Consider the following 16,104-nt stretch of genomic DNA (forward strand, 5'->3'; position numbering starts at 1 on the left):
GGAGTGGCTTGGACTTGCAGAGATTCTCTTTCTCTCACTCACTCACTCAGACTCACACGACCACATGGCTGAGGGCAGTGCTAAGCAGTGTCTGTCACTCTGGCCTGGCAGAGAGGCAGGCTGACTGTCAGTCTGACAAACAGAGGGATTGGATACTCTTATCTGGAGCCTGATGTTGCCTGGCCTCTATTTATCCTCACAAGGAACTCGGTAAGCTCTGCTCGACTTCTCATGGGATTTCCTTTTTTGGGCCGAGGGTTTGAAATGAGGTATGCTGGGCCATATGGTCAGTGGACTTAGCACATCTGTGGTATGTGATCCCTCATTGTCGGGCCTGGAATTCTTTTGTCAGGAGAGTGTGTAGCCCGTGAACGGAATTGTGTCAGCAGCACTGCCTCTGGATGTTATTATGTGTGTGTGTGTGACTGTGTGTGCGACTGTGTTTTAGCTAAGTGCTATTCTAGCTGCCAATAGTATGTGTTCATATGTGATGCTCAGTCGGGAAGGAGCGCTTCTCAAGGTGCTTTACTAATGTCCTCATTGTAGATGGACCTCAGGGTGGAATGAAGAGCAAAATGGATGCTGTCAGACCAGAGGCATAAATTGCTGCCTGTGCAGTTCTTCGCGCATGGACAGGAGTGTTAGCATTGTACCATGTCTGTGTGAGAGATTGATGAGAGATGGAGGGGGGTAGACAGATCGTTAGAGGAAGAGAGGGAGAGAGAAGGAGAGAGAAGGAGAGAGGGAGAGAAGGAGAGAGGGAGAGAGAGAAGGAGAGGGAGAGCGAGAAGGAGAGGGAGAGAGAATGGAGGGAGATAGCGAATACAGGGAGAGGGAGAGAGAAGGAGAGGGAGAAGGTGAGCGAGAATAGAGAGATGAGAGAGGTGGGTGGAATTGATTTATATTTACAAGGTCTCTCTGTCTGGCCCTGTGTGTGTGTGTGTGTGTGTGTGTGTGTGTGTGTGTGTGTGTGTGTGTGTGTGTGTGTGTGTGTGTGTGTGTGTGTGTGTGTGTGTGTGTGTGTGTGTGTGTGTGTGTGTGTGTGTGTGTGTGTTTTGTTTGTGTGTATGTGCATTCGTGTGTGTGTGCTTGTGCGCGCGCACGTGCATGTGTATCAGTAGCAGCAGAGGCAGCAGCAGTAATAAAACGGCTTTGTCATCTCCAGGATGAGCAGAGTGATATTTCCAGATGAGACTGAAAGGTCAGGAGGGTAATACAGATGCAGAATTGAGTCATCCTTTTATCGTGTGAGCCACTTCTTATTGGTAGGTTGAGCCATCAGTCAGCGCATAATGACTTCTCATTGGTAGATGGGAGGCCTCTCACTGTAATAGTGTCATAATAAAGCAGCAGGATGCGTCTCCTCATCCAAGCCATTGATTTCCAGTGACGTACTGTTGTGTTTCTCTATTCGATGAACTAATGTTGTTTCCAATCACACTGCTCTGCTGTACTGGTGTAGAGGAAAGTTAACCTTTTGGACAATATTGTTAATCACTGCAACATGGACTGATGTGATCAGTCTATATAATATTTATTTGTACATACAGTGATATAATTTGACGATAGAGGAGATAGGGTCTGCTCCAATGTTTACATTTTTGTTAATGATTTGAGGTTATGTACAGATTTAGAAGCGTGGCTTTAAGGTTTGTTGGGTTTGTAATACAAGAAGAAATGTGTCATACACAGGAGCACATTGTTAATGATGACTGGGATATCATCTAGTGCCTTCTATAGGTCAAATATATTAGGTATTAGATGTTAAGCCTAGGAATCATTTAAAGAGACGAGTTTCATTTAGACCACTGTAATATGACCTTCCACGTAGGGATGTGCATCTTTCCCTTTGAAGATGATTCCATACTTATCTAGATACATGGGCTCCGACACGATACAGGAACCATACGTTTTAGTTTGAAGTGATTTGGTTTGATTAGAGGAACGAATCGATGCGAGTTAATATAGCACTAACATTTGTTGCATAAACACGTTCATTTTCCATTCGAAATTCAAATATGCGGCTCAGTGGATGTGTGCGTGTGTGTGTGTGTGTGTGTGTGTGTGTGTGTGTGTGTAGGCGCCTGAGCTGAGCCATAAGGGAAACAATACAGATTGTTTAAAGCAAAACTACCAAAACCATTGCTGATGGTGAAGCTGAATAATCAAAATAAAGCCCCGAACAGCATGTAGCCTTCCTATAGCATGTAGCCTTCCTATAGCATGTAGCCTTCCTATAGCATGTAGCCTTCCTATAGCATGTAGCCTTCCTATAGCATGTAGCCTTCCTATAGCATGTAGCCTTCCTGTAGCATGTAGCCTTCCTATAGCATGTAGCCTTCCTATAGCATGTAGCCTTCCTATAGCATGTAGCCTTCCTGTAGCATGTAGCCTTCCTATAGCATGTAGCCTACCTATCGCCAGATGAGAGTTGTGTCTCTGGTAGTAGCTTAGGCTACTTTTATTCCGGTAAAACACCATTTTAAACACGGCATTTGATAAAAAATAACCTGGCAAATTATATTGGTTGTCAAGGATTAAAGTCTATTACAAACAAGCCATTTTACAAACATTTGAATGCTGAAGGTGATGCGCAGGTGTGCCAGATCAGGAATATGCCGACTTCTCGTTGGTCCGTGTTTGACTAGGCTACTGATATTGCCTGGGGTTCTTCGGCATGCAAAATGACTTGTAGATCAATGATGTCAACATAATTACATGCTTAGATCAACACTGAAGGAGAGTATACAGTTGTCACAAAATATGATATGAGAGGTATTTTCAGATGGTAGAAAGTATTTTTGAATTAAAAAATAAATAATTCTCCCCAATTTCGTGGTATCCAATTGGTAGTTACAGTCTTGTCTCATCGCCGCAACTCTCGTACGGACTCGGGAGATGCGAAGGTTGAGAGCCGTGCGTCCTTTGAAACACAACCCAACCAAGCCTCGCTGCGTCTTGACACGCCCTGAGGGGCCCCAATGTTGAGGATCAGCGTGGCTGATGTGTTGTTGCCTACCCACCTGGGGGCAGCCCGTCAGTCCCAGAATCCTTAGCCTAGAAATGAGCTTTGTGGGCATTGTGGTGTTGAGCTGTAGTCAATGATCAGCATTCTCACTTTTCAGCAGGACTGTAACCTACAACACAAGGCCAAATCTACACTGGAGTCGCTTACAAAGAAGACATTGAGATGCCAAGTTATATTGTTGACTTAATCTGCTTGAAAATCTATGACAAGACTTGAATTGCTGTCTATAGCCATGATCTCCAATCCAACACCTTGGCAGAGCTTGAAGAATGATGAAAAGAATAATGGTCTAATATTGCACAATCCAAGTGTATAAAGCTCTTAAAGACTTACCCAAGAAGCTCACAGCTGTAATCACTGCCGAAGATGATTCTAACATGTATTGACTCAGGGAGCTGAATACTTATTTCATTTATATCAATCTTTTTTTTTTAAACACATTTTCTTCCACTTTAACATAAGAGTATTTTGTGTAGATTGTTGACAAAAAAACAAACAATTTAATCCCACAATAAAATGTGAAGAATTCCAGGGGGTATGAATACTTTTGCAAGGCACTGTATACTGTATTTATATATATATATATTTTTTATTTTATTTGCAATTCGTATGCTATGTTACGAATCCAATTTGTACAATATGTTATGAATTTGTTGTGCTTAAGATCCTTGACTGCATCTTTAATCACTGTCCCCTCTATAATTCTCTTTGATTGTACTAGCAGCAACAACAGTCAGTCAGTCAGTCAGTCAGTAACTGTCTCCCCAGCTGTTTAAGATGGTACGGAGTGCCCAGCTGTTAGGAGGAGAGGAGAACCAACAACAGGATAAGGGGAAGATTCCGGTTCCTGTTCCTCCTCTGTAAAGGCGTCAGCAAGCTTCAGTTCGGCTGGCGGCTAGCCGAACCGAACAAGTGTGCTTTCATTATCCCCTTAAAACACATTTGCTTGAAAAACTAGAAAAAAGCGTCAATAGTCCATTTTGAGACGCCATAGCCATTATACATTTCCTCAAAAGTCAATTAATCTAAGGTAACTCAAAAAATCTGTAATTGATTTTGATGTTATGGCCGAGGAGATCATAATCGAGCAATTGACGACTGCGTGGCCAAACACGACTCCAACCACATCATTAAGTTTGCTAACGACACAATGATGAGACAGCCTATAGGGAGGATGTCAGAGACTGCCAGGACAACAACCTCTCTCTCAATGTCAGCAAGACATAGGAGCTGATCGTGGACTATAGGAAAAGGAAGGCCGAACAGGCCCCTCATTAACATCGACAGGACTGAAGTGGAGCGGGTCGAGAGTTTCAAGTTCCTTGGTGTCCACATCGCCAACAAACTGTCATGGTCCAAACACACCAAGACAGTTGTGAAGAGGGCACAACAACAGCTTTTCCCCCTCAGGAGACTGAAAAGATTTAGCATGGGTCCTCAGATCCTCAAACAGTTATTCAGCTGCACCATCGAGAACATCCTGACCGGTTGCATCACCGCCTGGTATGGCAACTGCTCAGCATCTGATAATAAGGCGCTAAAGAGGGTAGTGCGTGTGGCCCAGTACATCACTGGGGCCAAGCTTCCTGACATCCAGGACAAATATACTAGGTGGTGTCAGAGGAAGGCCCAAAAAATTGTTAAATACTCCAGTCACCCAAGTTATAGACTGTTCTCTCTGCTCCCGCACGGCAAGTCTAGGACCAAAAGGCTTCTGAAAACCTCTTATGGCTGCGATCCCCGTACAGGGATCAACATCAGGGGAAATATCAGAGTGAAAATGCAAGTGTCCTACATCCTTCAAAAGATTAGGATCTTGGTAATCAAACTACGTTTTCCGATTTAAAATAGCTATAACAGAGAACAAATACCATGCTTTTGTTTGAGAAGAACAATCAACAACAAAAACATTTTCCGCCATGACAGTTTTTACACATTCACATCTGAAGGTAAAATGATGACTTACATTCTGATATCTTGCTCTTATTTGTCTTCCTGAGGGTCCCAGTGATCAAATGAAGTGCCGTTTTCTTTGATAAAATCCATTGTTATAGACTAAATCGAAACATTTTGTAAACCGTTTGTGCCGTGAATTCCCTCTCTATCAATTTTTTTACAGAGCATTTGATGTAATTACACACGGTAAACCATCGTTTATCTAGTCATGGTTGGTTTCAGTGCATTCCTCTGGATGTTTGCAACACAGCCAAAAGTGAACTGATTTGAAGAAAACGAGCAATGACTACCTTGCGCACCAATAACTTTAGCGAAGCTTCGTTGATTGTCTGTATTTCTGCCCAATGATCTTCTTGAAATCTAGCTGGGTAGATAGCCAATGAGCTGAGGTACACGCCAGTATGTAATGGTTTTGGGTTGGACCACCATTCCTTGTTTGTAAATGTACATGTAACGAACTCCATTCTCGCCTTGACTATCAGAGGACTTGCTGTGACACTTGTTACGCGCAGCAGTATTTCGTAAAGTTGTATTTTCAACGATTTCATTGAAGACGTCATGGCGAATAAATCAGGTGTGAAGGCGCACCGAAGACACCGTGCGCAGATCCGGCGCAGGATATCCTGGGCCGAAGAGACGCACAAGAGACCAGGAATGCTGAGCCGGCACAATCTGGTGGATGCGGGCTGTGGATGCGTACCGGAGACACAGTACGTGTAACCACAAAGCATGGTGCCTGAAGGGCCACACGCTCCTCAAAGCGACTGTCTTGCTCCAGACTCCAACCCCTCCAAACTCTTTCGTCCCTCTCCACTGTCAACCACTCCTCGCTCAAATGGTCCAAGAATTCCTCCTCGGTCTCGGACTCACCCTTCAGCACCGACGCCCACGTCATCTGACCCCCCAAAAAATACATTTTGGGGCTGCCTCTCAGGTTTCCGTCATGTCCTCTCCTCCCGACTACGCTGCTTGGTCCGTTTTGTGGCGGGATCTTCTGTTACGTCCGTCGTTGGAATGAGACCAAGGTGCAGCGTGGTAGGCGTACATTTGTCTTTATTATTAAATGACTCTCGAAAAAAGAAAAAAAATAGAAAACAAATGAAAAGTTCTGCAGGCTCAACAGCAACTATGCAAAAACAAGATCCCACAACTTCAGGTGGGAAAACGGGCTGCCTAAGTATGATCCCCAATCAGAGACAACGAAAAACAGCTGCCTCTGATTGGGAACCATACTAGGTCAACAAAGAAATAGAAACATAGATTTGTCCACCCAAGTCACACCCTGACCTAACCAAATAGAGAATAAACAAGGCTCTCTAAGGTCAGGGCGTGACACAGACAGACAGTCAGTCAGACAGTTAGGCAGTTAATGTGGGTGGTTTGTGCACATTGTTGGGTCTAACTTTTCCCATGTCTTAAGATAATATTAGAATATGGTCATACGCTCCCCCAAAAGACTGCGAGCTGAGCTGTCTGATTAAGAAGCTCTCATTGGTATCTGTAGCTGCTAATATTAGACGTCTGGTTGTAGAACGATGGCTGATTTATTCCCCAGCAGAGCATGAAAGGAACTGCTTATGGATTTGCATCTGAAATTACCCAATTGGCTTCTCTCAGTATAAATGAAACATTCTCTGGCAGCTCTACAGTTACTAATTAATGTTTCTGTCCTTTCTTCCTTCCTTACTTCCTTCCTTCCGCCCTGTCCTCCCTACCTCCCTTCATCCATCTCTCCCCCTCTGTCTCTCTGCAGCTGATTGAGAACGGATCTAGTTGTAGGATCTAGCTGTTATTCACCATGATCGCTGCTGTGTCTCCCATGGCCTGTGAGGCTGTCTCGCCAATGATCACCTCCGTCACGCCCACCCTGGAGTCCTGCCCTAAGGAGGAGGAGGAGGCAGGCCTCAGCCCCAGTCAGGGTGGTCTCTGTGGGGAAGGTCTGGCCCAGGAGAAGGACCTGGCCCAGAGGTATCAGAACAAAAAGCCCCCTCCCCTGCACACGGGGGCGGACTGGAAGGTGGTGCTGCACCTGCCTGAGATCGAGACGTGGCTGAGGGCCACTACTGAGAGGGTCCGGGACCTCACATACTCTGTCCACCAGGACTCAGTCAACAAACACGTGGACGTGCATCTAGTGCAGCTGAAGGTGAGTGGGCCTCCACACACTATATACTCTCATCTCATATTCTGGTTTCAGACGGCCTAGTAGCAAGGAACTACCCTGGGCCCGTGGTCACAAAGTGTCTCAGAAAGGCAATGGTGATCTATGGTTGATTTTCACTTTTGAATAAGATTATATGGACAGGGAGATCAGCACTCCTACTCTGAGACCCTTTATGAATATGGGCCTCGGTCCAGATCTGTTTGTGCTGTCTTGGTCCTGAGGTCATTGTCGTTGCCAGACAACAGACCGCACAAACTGATCTGGGACCAGGTTAGCAAAGAACACCATCAAGTGCAGAATTGTCCAAAATTGGCTTCCCAAGTGGCGCAGTGGTCTAAGGCACTGCATTGCCTTAGAGATTCTGGGTTCGAATCCAGGCTCTGTCACAGCAGGCCAGGACCGGGAGACCCATGGGACGGCGTACAATTGGCCCAGCGTCGTCCGGGTTAGGGAAGGGTTTGGCCGGCTGGGATGTCCTTGTCCCATCGCGCACTAGCGACTCCTGTGGCGGGCCGGGCGCAGTGCATACTAACACTCGCCAGGTGTACGGTGTTTCCTCAGACACATTGGCTCCCGGGTTAAGTGGGCATTGTGTCAACAATCAGTGCGACTTGGTTGGGTTGTGTTTTGGAGGACGCACGGCTCTCGACCTTCGCCTCTCCCGAGTCAATAAGAGAGTTGAAGAGACGAGACAAGACTCTAACCACCAATTGGATACCACGAAAAAGGGGTAAAAAATCAAATACAAAATGATTTGTCCAACATCACGTCCCAGTATAGTGACCCTGTAGGAGGAAGATGTAATTAGATGTAATGAGGGGAGCTGTACCTTCTCAGTAGCCTTGGAGCTGGACTGGTGGAGCACTATGTAGGGAATAGGATGCCATTTGGGACGTAGCCTCAGATCAATGTTGAGAATCCCTTCTCCCTCCTACCCCAGCACAGCCAGTCCAGGCTGGGGCTGTGGATGATGTGTTCTGATGATTTTGCAGATAGCAGCTATTTTGAAGAAAGTTTTACGTGCAATGATTGTTGTGTGGTTGTTTTATCTGCCTTAGTTGAATGCATTGATTGTAAGTTGCTATTGTTTCATGACTAAAATATAAGGGTGAAAGGCTACTGGGTTGATCAGTGACTGGTTGATCAATCAGCCGATGGTCTTATTGGATTCTGTTAGAAGGTCATGGTGGACCAGCCCTCAACCCTCTAATTAAACAGGAAATGGAGGAACAGAATTAGTTCAGCCAGCCAGCCTCAAAGCACTGGGAAGACTCAATGTGAGTCTCAAATGGCACCCTATTCCCAAGTGCACTACTTTTGACCAGAGCCTTATGGGCCCTTATTTGGGTTGCAATTTCTGAGGCTGGTAACTCTAATGAACTTATCCTCTGCAGTAGAGGTAACTCTGAGTCTTCCTTTCCTGTGGCGGTCCTCTCCTCATGAGAGCCAGTTTCATCATAGCGCTTGATGGTTTTTGCGACTGCACTTGAAGAAACTTTCAAAGTTCTTGAAATTGTCCGGACTGACTGACCTTCATCTCTTAAAGTAATGATGGACTGCAGTTTCTCTTTGCTTATTTATTTGAGCCGTTCTTGCCATAATATGGACTTGGTTTTACCAAATAGGGCTATCTTCTGTATTCCAACCCTACCTTGTCACAACACAACTGATTGGCTCAAACAAATGAACTTTTAGCAAGGCACAGCTGTTAATTGAAATGCATTCCAGGTGACTACCTCAAGAAGCTGGTTGAGAGAATACCAAGAGTGTGCAAAGCTGTCATCAAGGCAAAGGGGAGCTATATTTGAAGAATCTCAAATATAAAATATAGTTGGATTTGTTTAACACTTTTTGGTTATTACATACACTACCATTCAAAAGTATGGAGTCATTTAGAAATGTCCTTGTTTTTGAAAGAGAAGCACATTTTTTGTCCATTAAAATAACATCAAATTGATCAGAAATACAGTGTAGACATTGTTAATATTGTAAATGACTCTTGTAGCTGAAAACGGCAGATTTTTAATGGCTTATCTACATAGGCGTACAGCGGCCCATTATCAGCAACCCTCACTCCTGTGTTCCAATGGCACGTTGTGTTAGCTATCCAAGTTTATAATTTTTAAAGTCTAATTGATCATTAGAAAACACTTTTGCAATTATGTTAGCACAGCTGAAAACTGTTGTCCTGATTACAGAAGCAATAAAACTGGCCTTGGAACATAGGAGTGATGGTTGCTGATAATGGGCCTCTGTACGCCTATGTAGATATTCCATGAAGATATCTGCCGTTTCCAGCTACAATAGTCATTTACAACATCAACAATGTCAACAACCGTTTTTCTGATCAATTTTATATTATTGTAATGGACAAAAAAAATGTGCTTTTCTTTCAAAAACAAGGACATTTCTAAGTGACCCCAAACTTTTGAATGGTGGTGTGCATGTGTTATTTCATAGCATTGATGTCTTCACTATTATTGTACAATGGAGAAAATAGTCAAAACAAAAGAAAACCCTTGAATGAGTTGGTGTGTCCAAACTTTAGTGCAAAATGTCAGAAATCTACTCTGCTGACTTGTTTCTATTACACTCCCGGATGGTAACAAGTATAGAAACGGCTTATTAGTGTACTTCTCAACATGGTGACTGAGATGTAATGTACAGTATATCCAGTCTGTCTTTAGTCTGTTCAAGTCTGGTTCAAATCAACATCTGCTTTTAGCCAACTCCCCTGAGTATCGTTGTCATACCATACTAATGCCAAACATGTACAGCAAAACGGTCATAATCAGAGTAGTCAAAACACACTCAGACAGGACAGACAGTTGGTAGACAGTTGGAAGACATTGACAGGCGCTCCCGTAACTGTCGTACAGCCTAAACCACCGGTCTGTCTCTGTCCTCTCTGTGTGGATATCACAAACAGACCGACAGTGTTGAAAGCTCATCTGTGGACTGTGAGATATATATATATATATATATATATATATATATATATATATAGAAAGGTTTCTGTCAGTGTGCCTGCTCACTAATCCTCCTCAATAATCACCTCACCATAAGACGCCATTTGCAACACCACAGACCGTGATGATGTAGGCTAATGTTGGTATGAATGGTGCTAATAGGTGGACGTTACTTATCTCTTTTCAGCCTGTGTCCTCTCAATCATAATAGACCGTCTTCAGGGGGAGCCTTGTCACTCTGTACACTATATAGAGACTGAGTACGAGTATTAGATTGTATGAAGGATACAGAGGACACAATGTGAATGATGTAATGTCTCAAGTAGAAAAGATGCCTGATACCGTGTCTGTGTACACATTACTGAAGTGTATTACTTTACAATCATCTCTGTGAAGTGATGCATCATAGGTAGGCTACAAGATTTACCTGAAAATATCCTGAAGAAGTATTATGGAAGATTTGGTTACATAAGTATACAGTATTCTATTTATTGTTTTGACAAAATACGGTTGCCTTAGAATAATGTTAATGGGGGGGAACAGCATTACACCTGTGTTTATAGATGGATGTGAGCTCTGGTCAAAAAGGATTTACCATAAGGCTCTGGTCAAAAGTAGTGCACTATATAGGGAATAGGGTGCTATTTGGGATGTATAATTTGTCAATAGTGTGCCTGCATGAAGGATCAAAGGCAAATGAAATGACCATGCCTAAATTGTTCAAACTGTACCCTTCCATAATCCCTTCCTAACCCTAGAGTCGTGTCTTTGGCTATGCCGGATTAAGTGATATGACATGCCACAAAATAATATTTATAGAGCTGTTATCTTCTGAAGAAACTCTTAAAGACCTAGTAATATTTTACATCAATAGCAGTCAATATTAATCGTGACCTTATTTCAGTCTCATCTGAAAGTTGTAAATTCTTGGTTATCTTCACGAACCCTGGCTAACAAGTTGAATCAGCAATACAAAATTGGGTTTAATTATTTATTTACTATATACCTAACTTAATAACACAAAATTACATATACACAAAATGAATCATACCTTGATTACAAATTATGTCATAAAGGAAAACGCAAAGAAAGTGGGTTGGGTTTGAGTGAAAGAGCAGGAAGACTGAAGAACAAAGGGAGAAGCGATGTCTCTATCGGGCCGTAGGCAGCTACTCTATCGTAAATACAGAATCTTATGCATTCTAAATTTCCGCCCATGTGGAAAAGGAAAATGCAATAAATATTTACTCTGATCTGCGCTTCGGTAGATTGGTCGTAGATGCTGGTCGTGTTGGCCAATAGAGATCTTCCTGTCCTCGGAAGAAAGTCTCTGGTGGTGAATTGGATACATTGTAGTAACGTTGTTGTGTGGTAGACGGGATACTCTGTCTGTTCTTTCCTAGCCCACGTTTGCAGCTGCTGTTGCTAACTCAACAGCTAGGAGGTATCACTTCTGTAGTGAATAAGAGTTCAACAACATTCGCAACCAAAGCTCACGCTGAGGTTGGCTTCGTTCTGTAGTTATTATCTGAATCCTTCTGACATCGGATCGTTATCCTAATGTACCCGGAACCGCTATTATATTGTCGTCAAGGCTTTATATAGGAAGGGAGAGGAGGGCGTGTTTCATAGTTTATAACCAATGTCTCTTCACGTGGGCGGGCCACTGAGTCGGGCCTAATTCACTCATGAAAACCCAATTCTCACATTTTAGAAGCTAAAATCACATTTCATCCCCTCACAAATAATTTCATATTCAAACAATTCCATGTGAATCTGATAGCTATAATGTGTAGACTTTCCACTGTACAGTTTATGTCATCCTATCATTGATGATGTCTCATCTCATGACAACCGAACTGACATCATATTCATTAAGTACCTGAACATTCATTTCCCCCACCTTCTGATGTTCCCAGAATCTCTATGTTAACCAAGGGATTTTCAATAGTCACATCAGTAGGGTAGAGAGAGGAAAAGGGGGGGGGGTATTTATGACTGTCATAAACCTACCCCCAGGCCAGCGTCATAACACTAGTCTTGGATTATGTAATCCCTATTCAGTCAATTTTGCACTTTTCAATTCATATCACTTCAGCATGAATGGACAAATGGCCATCTCTCTTATCAATGCACTGATTAGGCCTATCTTTGAGTATTAACTTTTAGATCTACAGTAAAGTTGGTCCTTTGTTAAAATGGAGTCTTTGTGAACAGTTTCAGTGCAGGAGCTAATGCTGGTGTTTATTACTAGATTCATTATGGTAGAGTGAGATGCTCTCCAGTGGCTAACCCCTGGGGCTTAATACTGTGCTGCCTGGCTGGCTGGCTGGCTGGCTGCCTGGCTGGCTGGCTGGCTGCTATTATCTTGCTCATCCCCACCTGCTGAGATGTTCCCGCTAATCACTGGGCATATTTTATGTGGGATTGAGATTCACATCATAGATTATCATTGAGGCTTGAGCTGCACAAATGGGAGAGGCCCATGTCACTCTGATAATAGAGTTTAGAGATTACATTTCATTTATAGAGCATCCGCACTAAAGACATAGCTTAGAAAATAGACGTTTTTATGCTATTTTAAAAACAAAAGTTTGGTCATTGTGTGTCTCTTATACAATCACAGCTAACATTGATACTTCTGCTGCAGGAATGGGAGAGGGGCGAGGCCCATGTTATTGTGCGACTAAGTGAAACACACAGAGAGAGTGGACGATGCTTGCTAGTCTCCCTGATGGTGTGAGGTCTTTATATAGCCCTTCCTCTCCTCTCTGCTGTTTCTGGATACTGTGAATAAAACATGCCTTTGGCGTGACAAAGAGAGGGAAGGCTTCCTGTTAGAACACACACTCACAAACTGCAGCATCATCTCTAAGAGCTTTCACCTCTCGTAAGGTTACCTCTGTTTACGCACCAAAATATTCACAGGGAGAAAGAAAAGGCAGTAAGAGAGAGAGTGTGTGTGTCCGTGTGTGTGTGTGTGCCTCATTTGTCCTGTTAGTGCTGCTGAGTCATCATGTATTCCAGTTTTTGGACCAGTCAGAGAGGCGTAGTCAGTCCGACTGTCCCGACCTTCACATTGACCTTTGGCATTATAAAGGACACACTGGTGACCTGAAACTTTGGACCACCTTCCCCAACCTTTCAGTCGATGGATAGTCTAGCTGAACTCGGTGCCTGGGTCTGAAATGGCATGCAGTACACTACTTTCGACCAGGGAATGGAAGTAGTGCACTATATAGGAAACAGAGTGCCATTTCGGATGCACCCATGCTTGCTTACAGACAGACCTCTCCATTCTCTAGCTGAAGCTGTGCATTGTCTGTCTGGAGAATGCTGAACATGTGACATCCTGAGTCAGTGTCTGGTCCCGTATTCACAAAGCGTCTCAGAGTAGGATCGCTGATCTAGGATCGCTGATCCAGGATCGGTTTTGCCTTTCACGTCGTGATGAACAAGACAAGGAGGACCTGACCCTAGATCAGCTCTATGAGACGCATTGTGGATACAGGCCCATGTTGTGAGAGTGAGTGACTGATCTCTTTGTTGCGGTGGTTGGCTTCCTATGAGAAAGTGACGCAGCCCGGTTGACGTATTGCCTGGCCAGGGCTCCACTGCCTCTTGCTCTGTGTGTCATTGATAACGTTGTGTTCCCAGCTAAATATTTTCTCCTCAAACAAGAGTACAATGGTCTTGCTGCTCTCAAAGGGTGTCTTACGACAGCGATGAAAGACGTTGCGTTGCTGATATGGTATGTGCTTCTTGAGGACACCAGTAGCGGTGAAACTAGTATGCAGTTATGAAGCTGTAAATATATTGAATAGAAGTTATTTCAATGAGCGTTGTGGTTCAAATGCAGATGGCGGGAATTGCGGTTGATCTACTGTTTGATCTTGAGACGATCAGAAATTATCCATGTCATGCGTTTCTCTTTCGAGGCATTTCTATAGCACTCTCTTTCTCACTCTCAGCTGTTATAGGGGATGACATCATGCTTTTCATCTGCCAATCCTGTTATTGGCCCAGTAGGTTTCATTTCCTCCTCTGTGCCTTTCAGTCAAATCTCTTAATCTCCCCTCAAATCTCCCTCCATCTATTTAAAACGTACCGTTAGAACCCAAGACCTGACCAACATCTCCACTGTAAGCAATATGCTGTAACAACATCAGACACAGGACATTCTGTTAGCTGCATTCTGGGGACTATTCCTATTTCTAACTGGGTCTTTCAGGATGAGCGTGTCTGTTTTGATTCAATGTCTGTTTGGGTTCAATGGTAAAGTCTGCCATCTAGTGGGGTTTGGTGGTTACAATGTTATAATATTCACTTTTCATCATTCCAGTAGGTGGCACATCTGAAGACCGACAGACAATTGATTTTGACTGAATTTGAAACTTCACTTTGATATTTTAACTTTGAAATATAATCACGTGCACTGTATCTGAATTGACTGAATTGTATTGTACACAAAGACTGTTGATGCTGAAATGTTTGTTGTCTACTACTGTTTATATGTACAGTTGAAGTCGGAAGTTTACATACACCTTAGCCAAATACACTGCTCAAAAAAATAAAGGGAACACTAGAATAACACATCCTAGATCTGAATGAATGAAATATTCTTATTAAATACTTTTTTCTTTACATAGTTGAATGTGCTGACAACAAAATCACACAAAAATGATCAATGGAAATCAAATTGATCAACCCATGGAGGTCTGGATTTGGAGTCACACTCAAAATTAAAGTGGAAAACCACACTACAGGCTGATCCAACTTTGATGTAATGTCCTTAAAAAGAAGTCAAAATGAGGCTCAGTAGTGTGTGTGGCCTCCACATGCCTGTATGACCTCCCTACAACACCTGGGCATGCTCCTGATGAGGTGGCGGATGGTCTCCTGAGGGATCTCCTCCCAGACCTGGACTAAAGCATCCGCCAACTCCTGGACAGTCTGTGGTGCAACGTGACGTTGGTGGATGGAGCGAGACCTGATGTCCCAGATGTGCTCAATTGGATTCAGGTCTGGGGAACGGGCAGTCCAGAGCATCAATGCCTTCGTCTTGCAGGAACTGCTGACACACTCCAGCCACATGAGGTATAGCATTGTCTTGCATTAGGAGGAACCCAGGGCCAACCGCACCAGCATATGGTCTCACAAGGGGTCTGAGGATCTCATCTCGGTACCTAGTGGCAGTCAGGCTACCTCTGGCGAGCACATGGAGGGCTGTGCGGCCCCCCAAAGATATGCCACCCCTCACCATGACTGACCCACCGCCAAACTGGTCATGCTGGAGGATGTTGCAGGCAGCAGAACGTTCTCCACGGTGTCTCCAGACTCTGTCACGTCTGTCACATGTGCTCAGTGTGAACCTGCATTCATCTGTGAAGAGCACAGGGCGCCAGTGGCGAATTTGCCAATCTTGGGGTTCTCTGGCAAATGCCAAACATCCTGCACGGTGTTGGGCTGTAAGCATAACCCCCACCTGTGGACGTCAGGCCCTCATACCACCCTCATGGAGTCTGTTTCTGACCGTTTGTGCAGACACATGCACATTTGTGGCCTGCTGGACGTAATTTTGCAGGGCTTTGGCAGTGCTCCTCCTGCTCCTCCTTGCACAAAGGCGGAGGTAGCGGTCCTGCTGCTGGGTTGTTGCCCTCCTACGGCCTCCTCCACGTCTCCTGATGTACTGGCCTGTCTCCTGGTAGCGCCTCCATGCTCTGGACACTACGCTGACAGACACAGCAAACCTTCTTGCCACAGTTCGCATTGATGTGCCATCCTGGATGAGCTGCACTACCTGAGCCACTTGTGTGGGTTGTAGACTCCGTCTCATGCTACCACTAGAGTGAAAGCACCACCAGCATTCAAAAGTGACCAAAACATCAGCCAGGAAGCATAGGAACTGAGAAGTGGTCTGTGGTCACCACCTGCAGAACCACTCCTTTATTGGGGGATGTCTTGCTAATTGCCTATAATTTCCACCT

The 16,104-nt window shown here is 44.1% G+C and overlaps 1 protein-coding gene across 3 annotated transcripts in view; it reads left to right on the forward strand.

Annotated features, from left to right (window-relative positions):
* LOC118362193 (A-kinase anchor protein 6-like) overlaps window positions 1-16,104 on the forward strand; it is a 215,816-nt gene that overhangs the window by 11,301 nt on the left and 188,411 nt on the right. For 2 of the 3 annotated variants that reach the window (XM_052486435.1, XM_052486436.1), the window contains exon 2: window positions 6,738-7,130. In XM_052486435.1, coding sequence (XP_052342395.1) covers window positions 6,783-7,130 — 348 coding nt within the window. In that variant the 5' untranslated portion in view covers window positions 6,738-6,782. Of the gene's footprint in view, window positions 1-73; window positions 211-6,737; window positions 7,131-16,104 lie in introns of those variants that run through there. The other variant, XM_052486437.1, reaches the window with a different exon arrangement.

Source organism: Oncorhynchus keta, chromosome 29, assembly GCF_023373465.1.
Source record: "Oncorhynchus keta strain PuntledgeMale-10-30-2019 chromosome 29, Oket_V2, whole genome shotgun sequence".
In the NCBI taxonomy this organism is placed as follows: domain Eukaryota; kingdom Metazoa; phylum Chordata; class Actinopteri; order Salmoniformes; family Salmonidae; genus Oncorhynchus; species Oncorhynchus keta.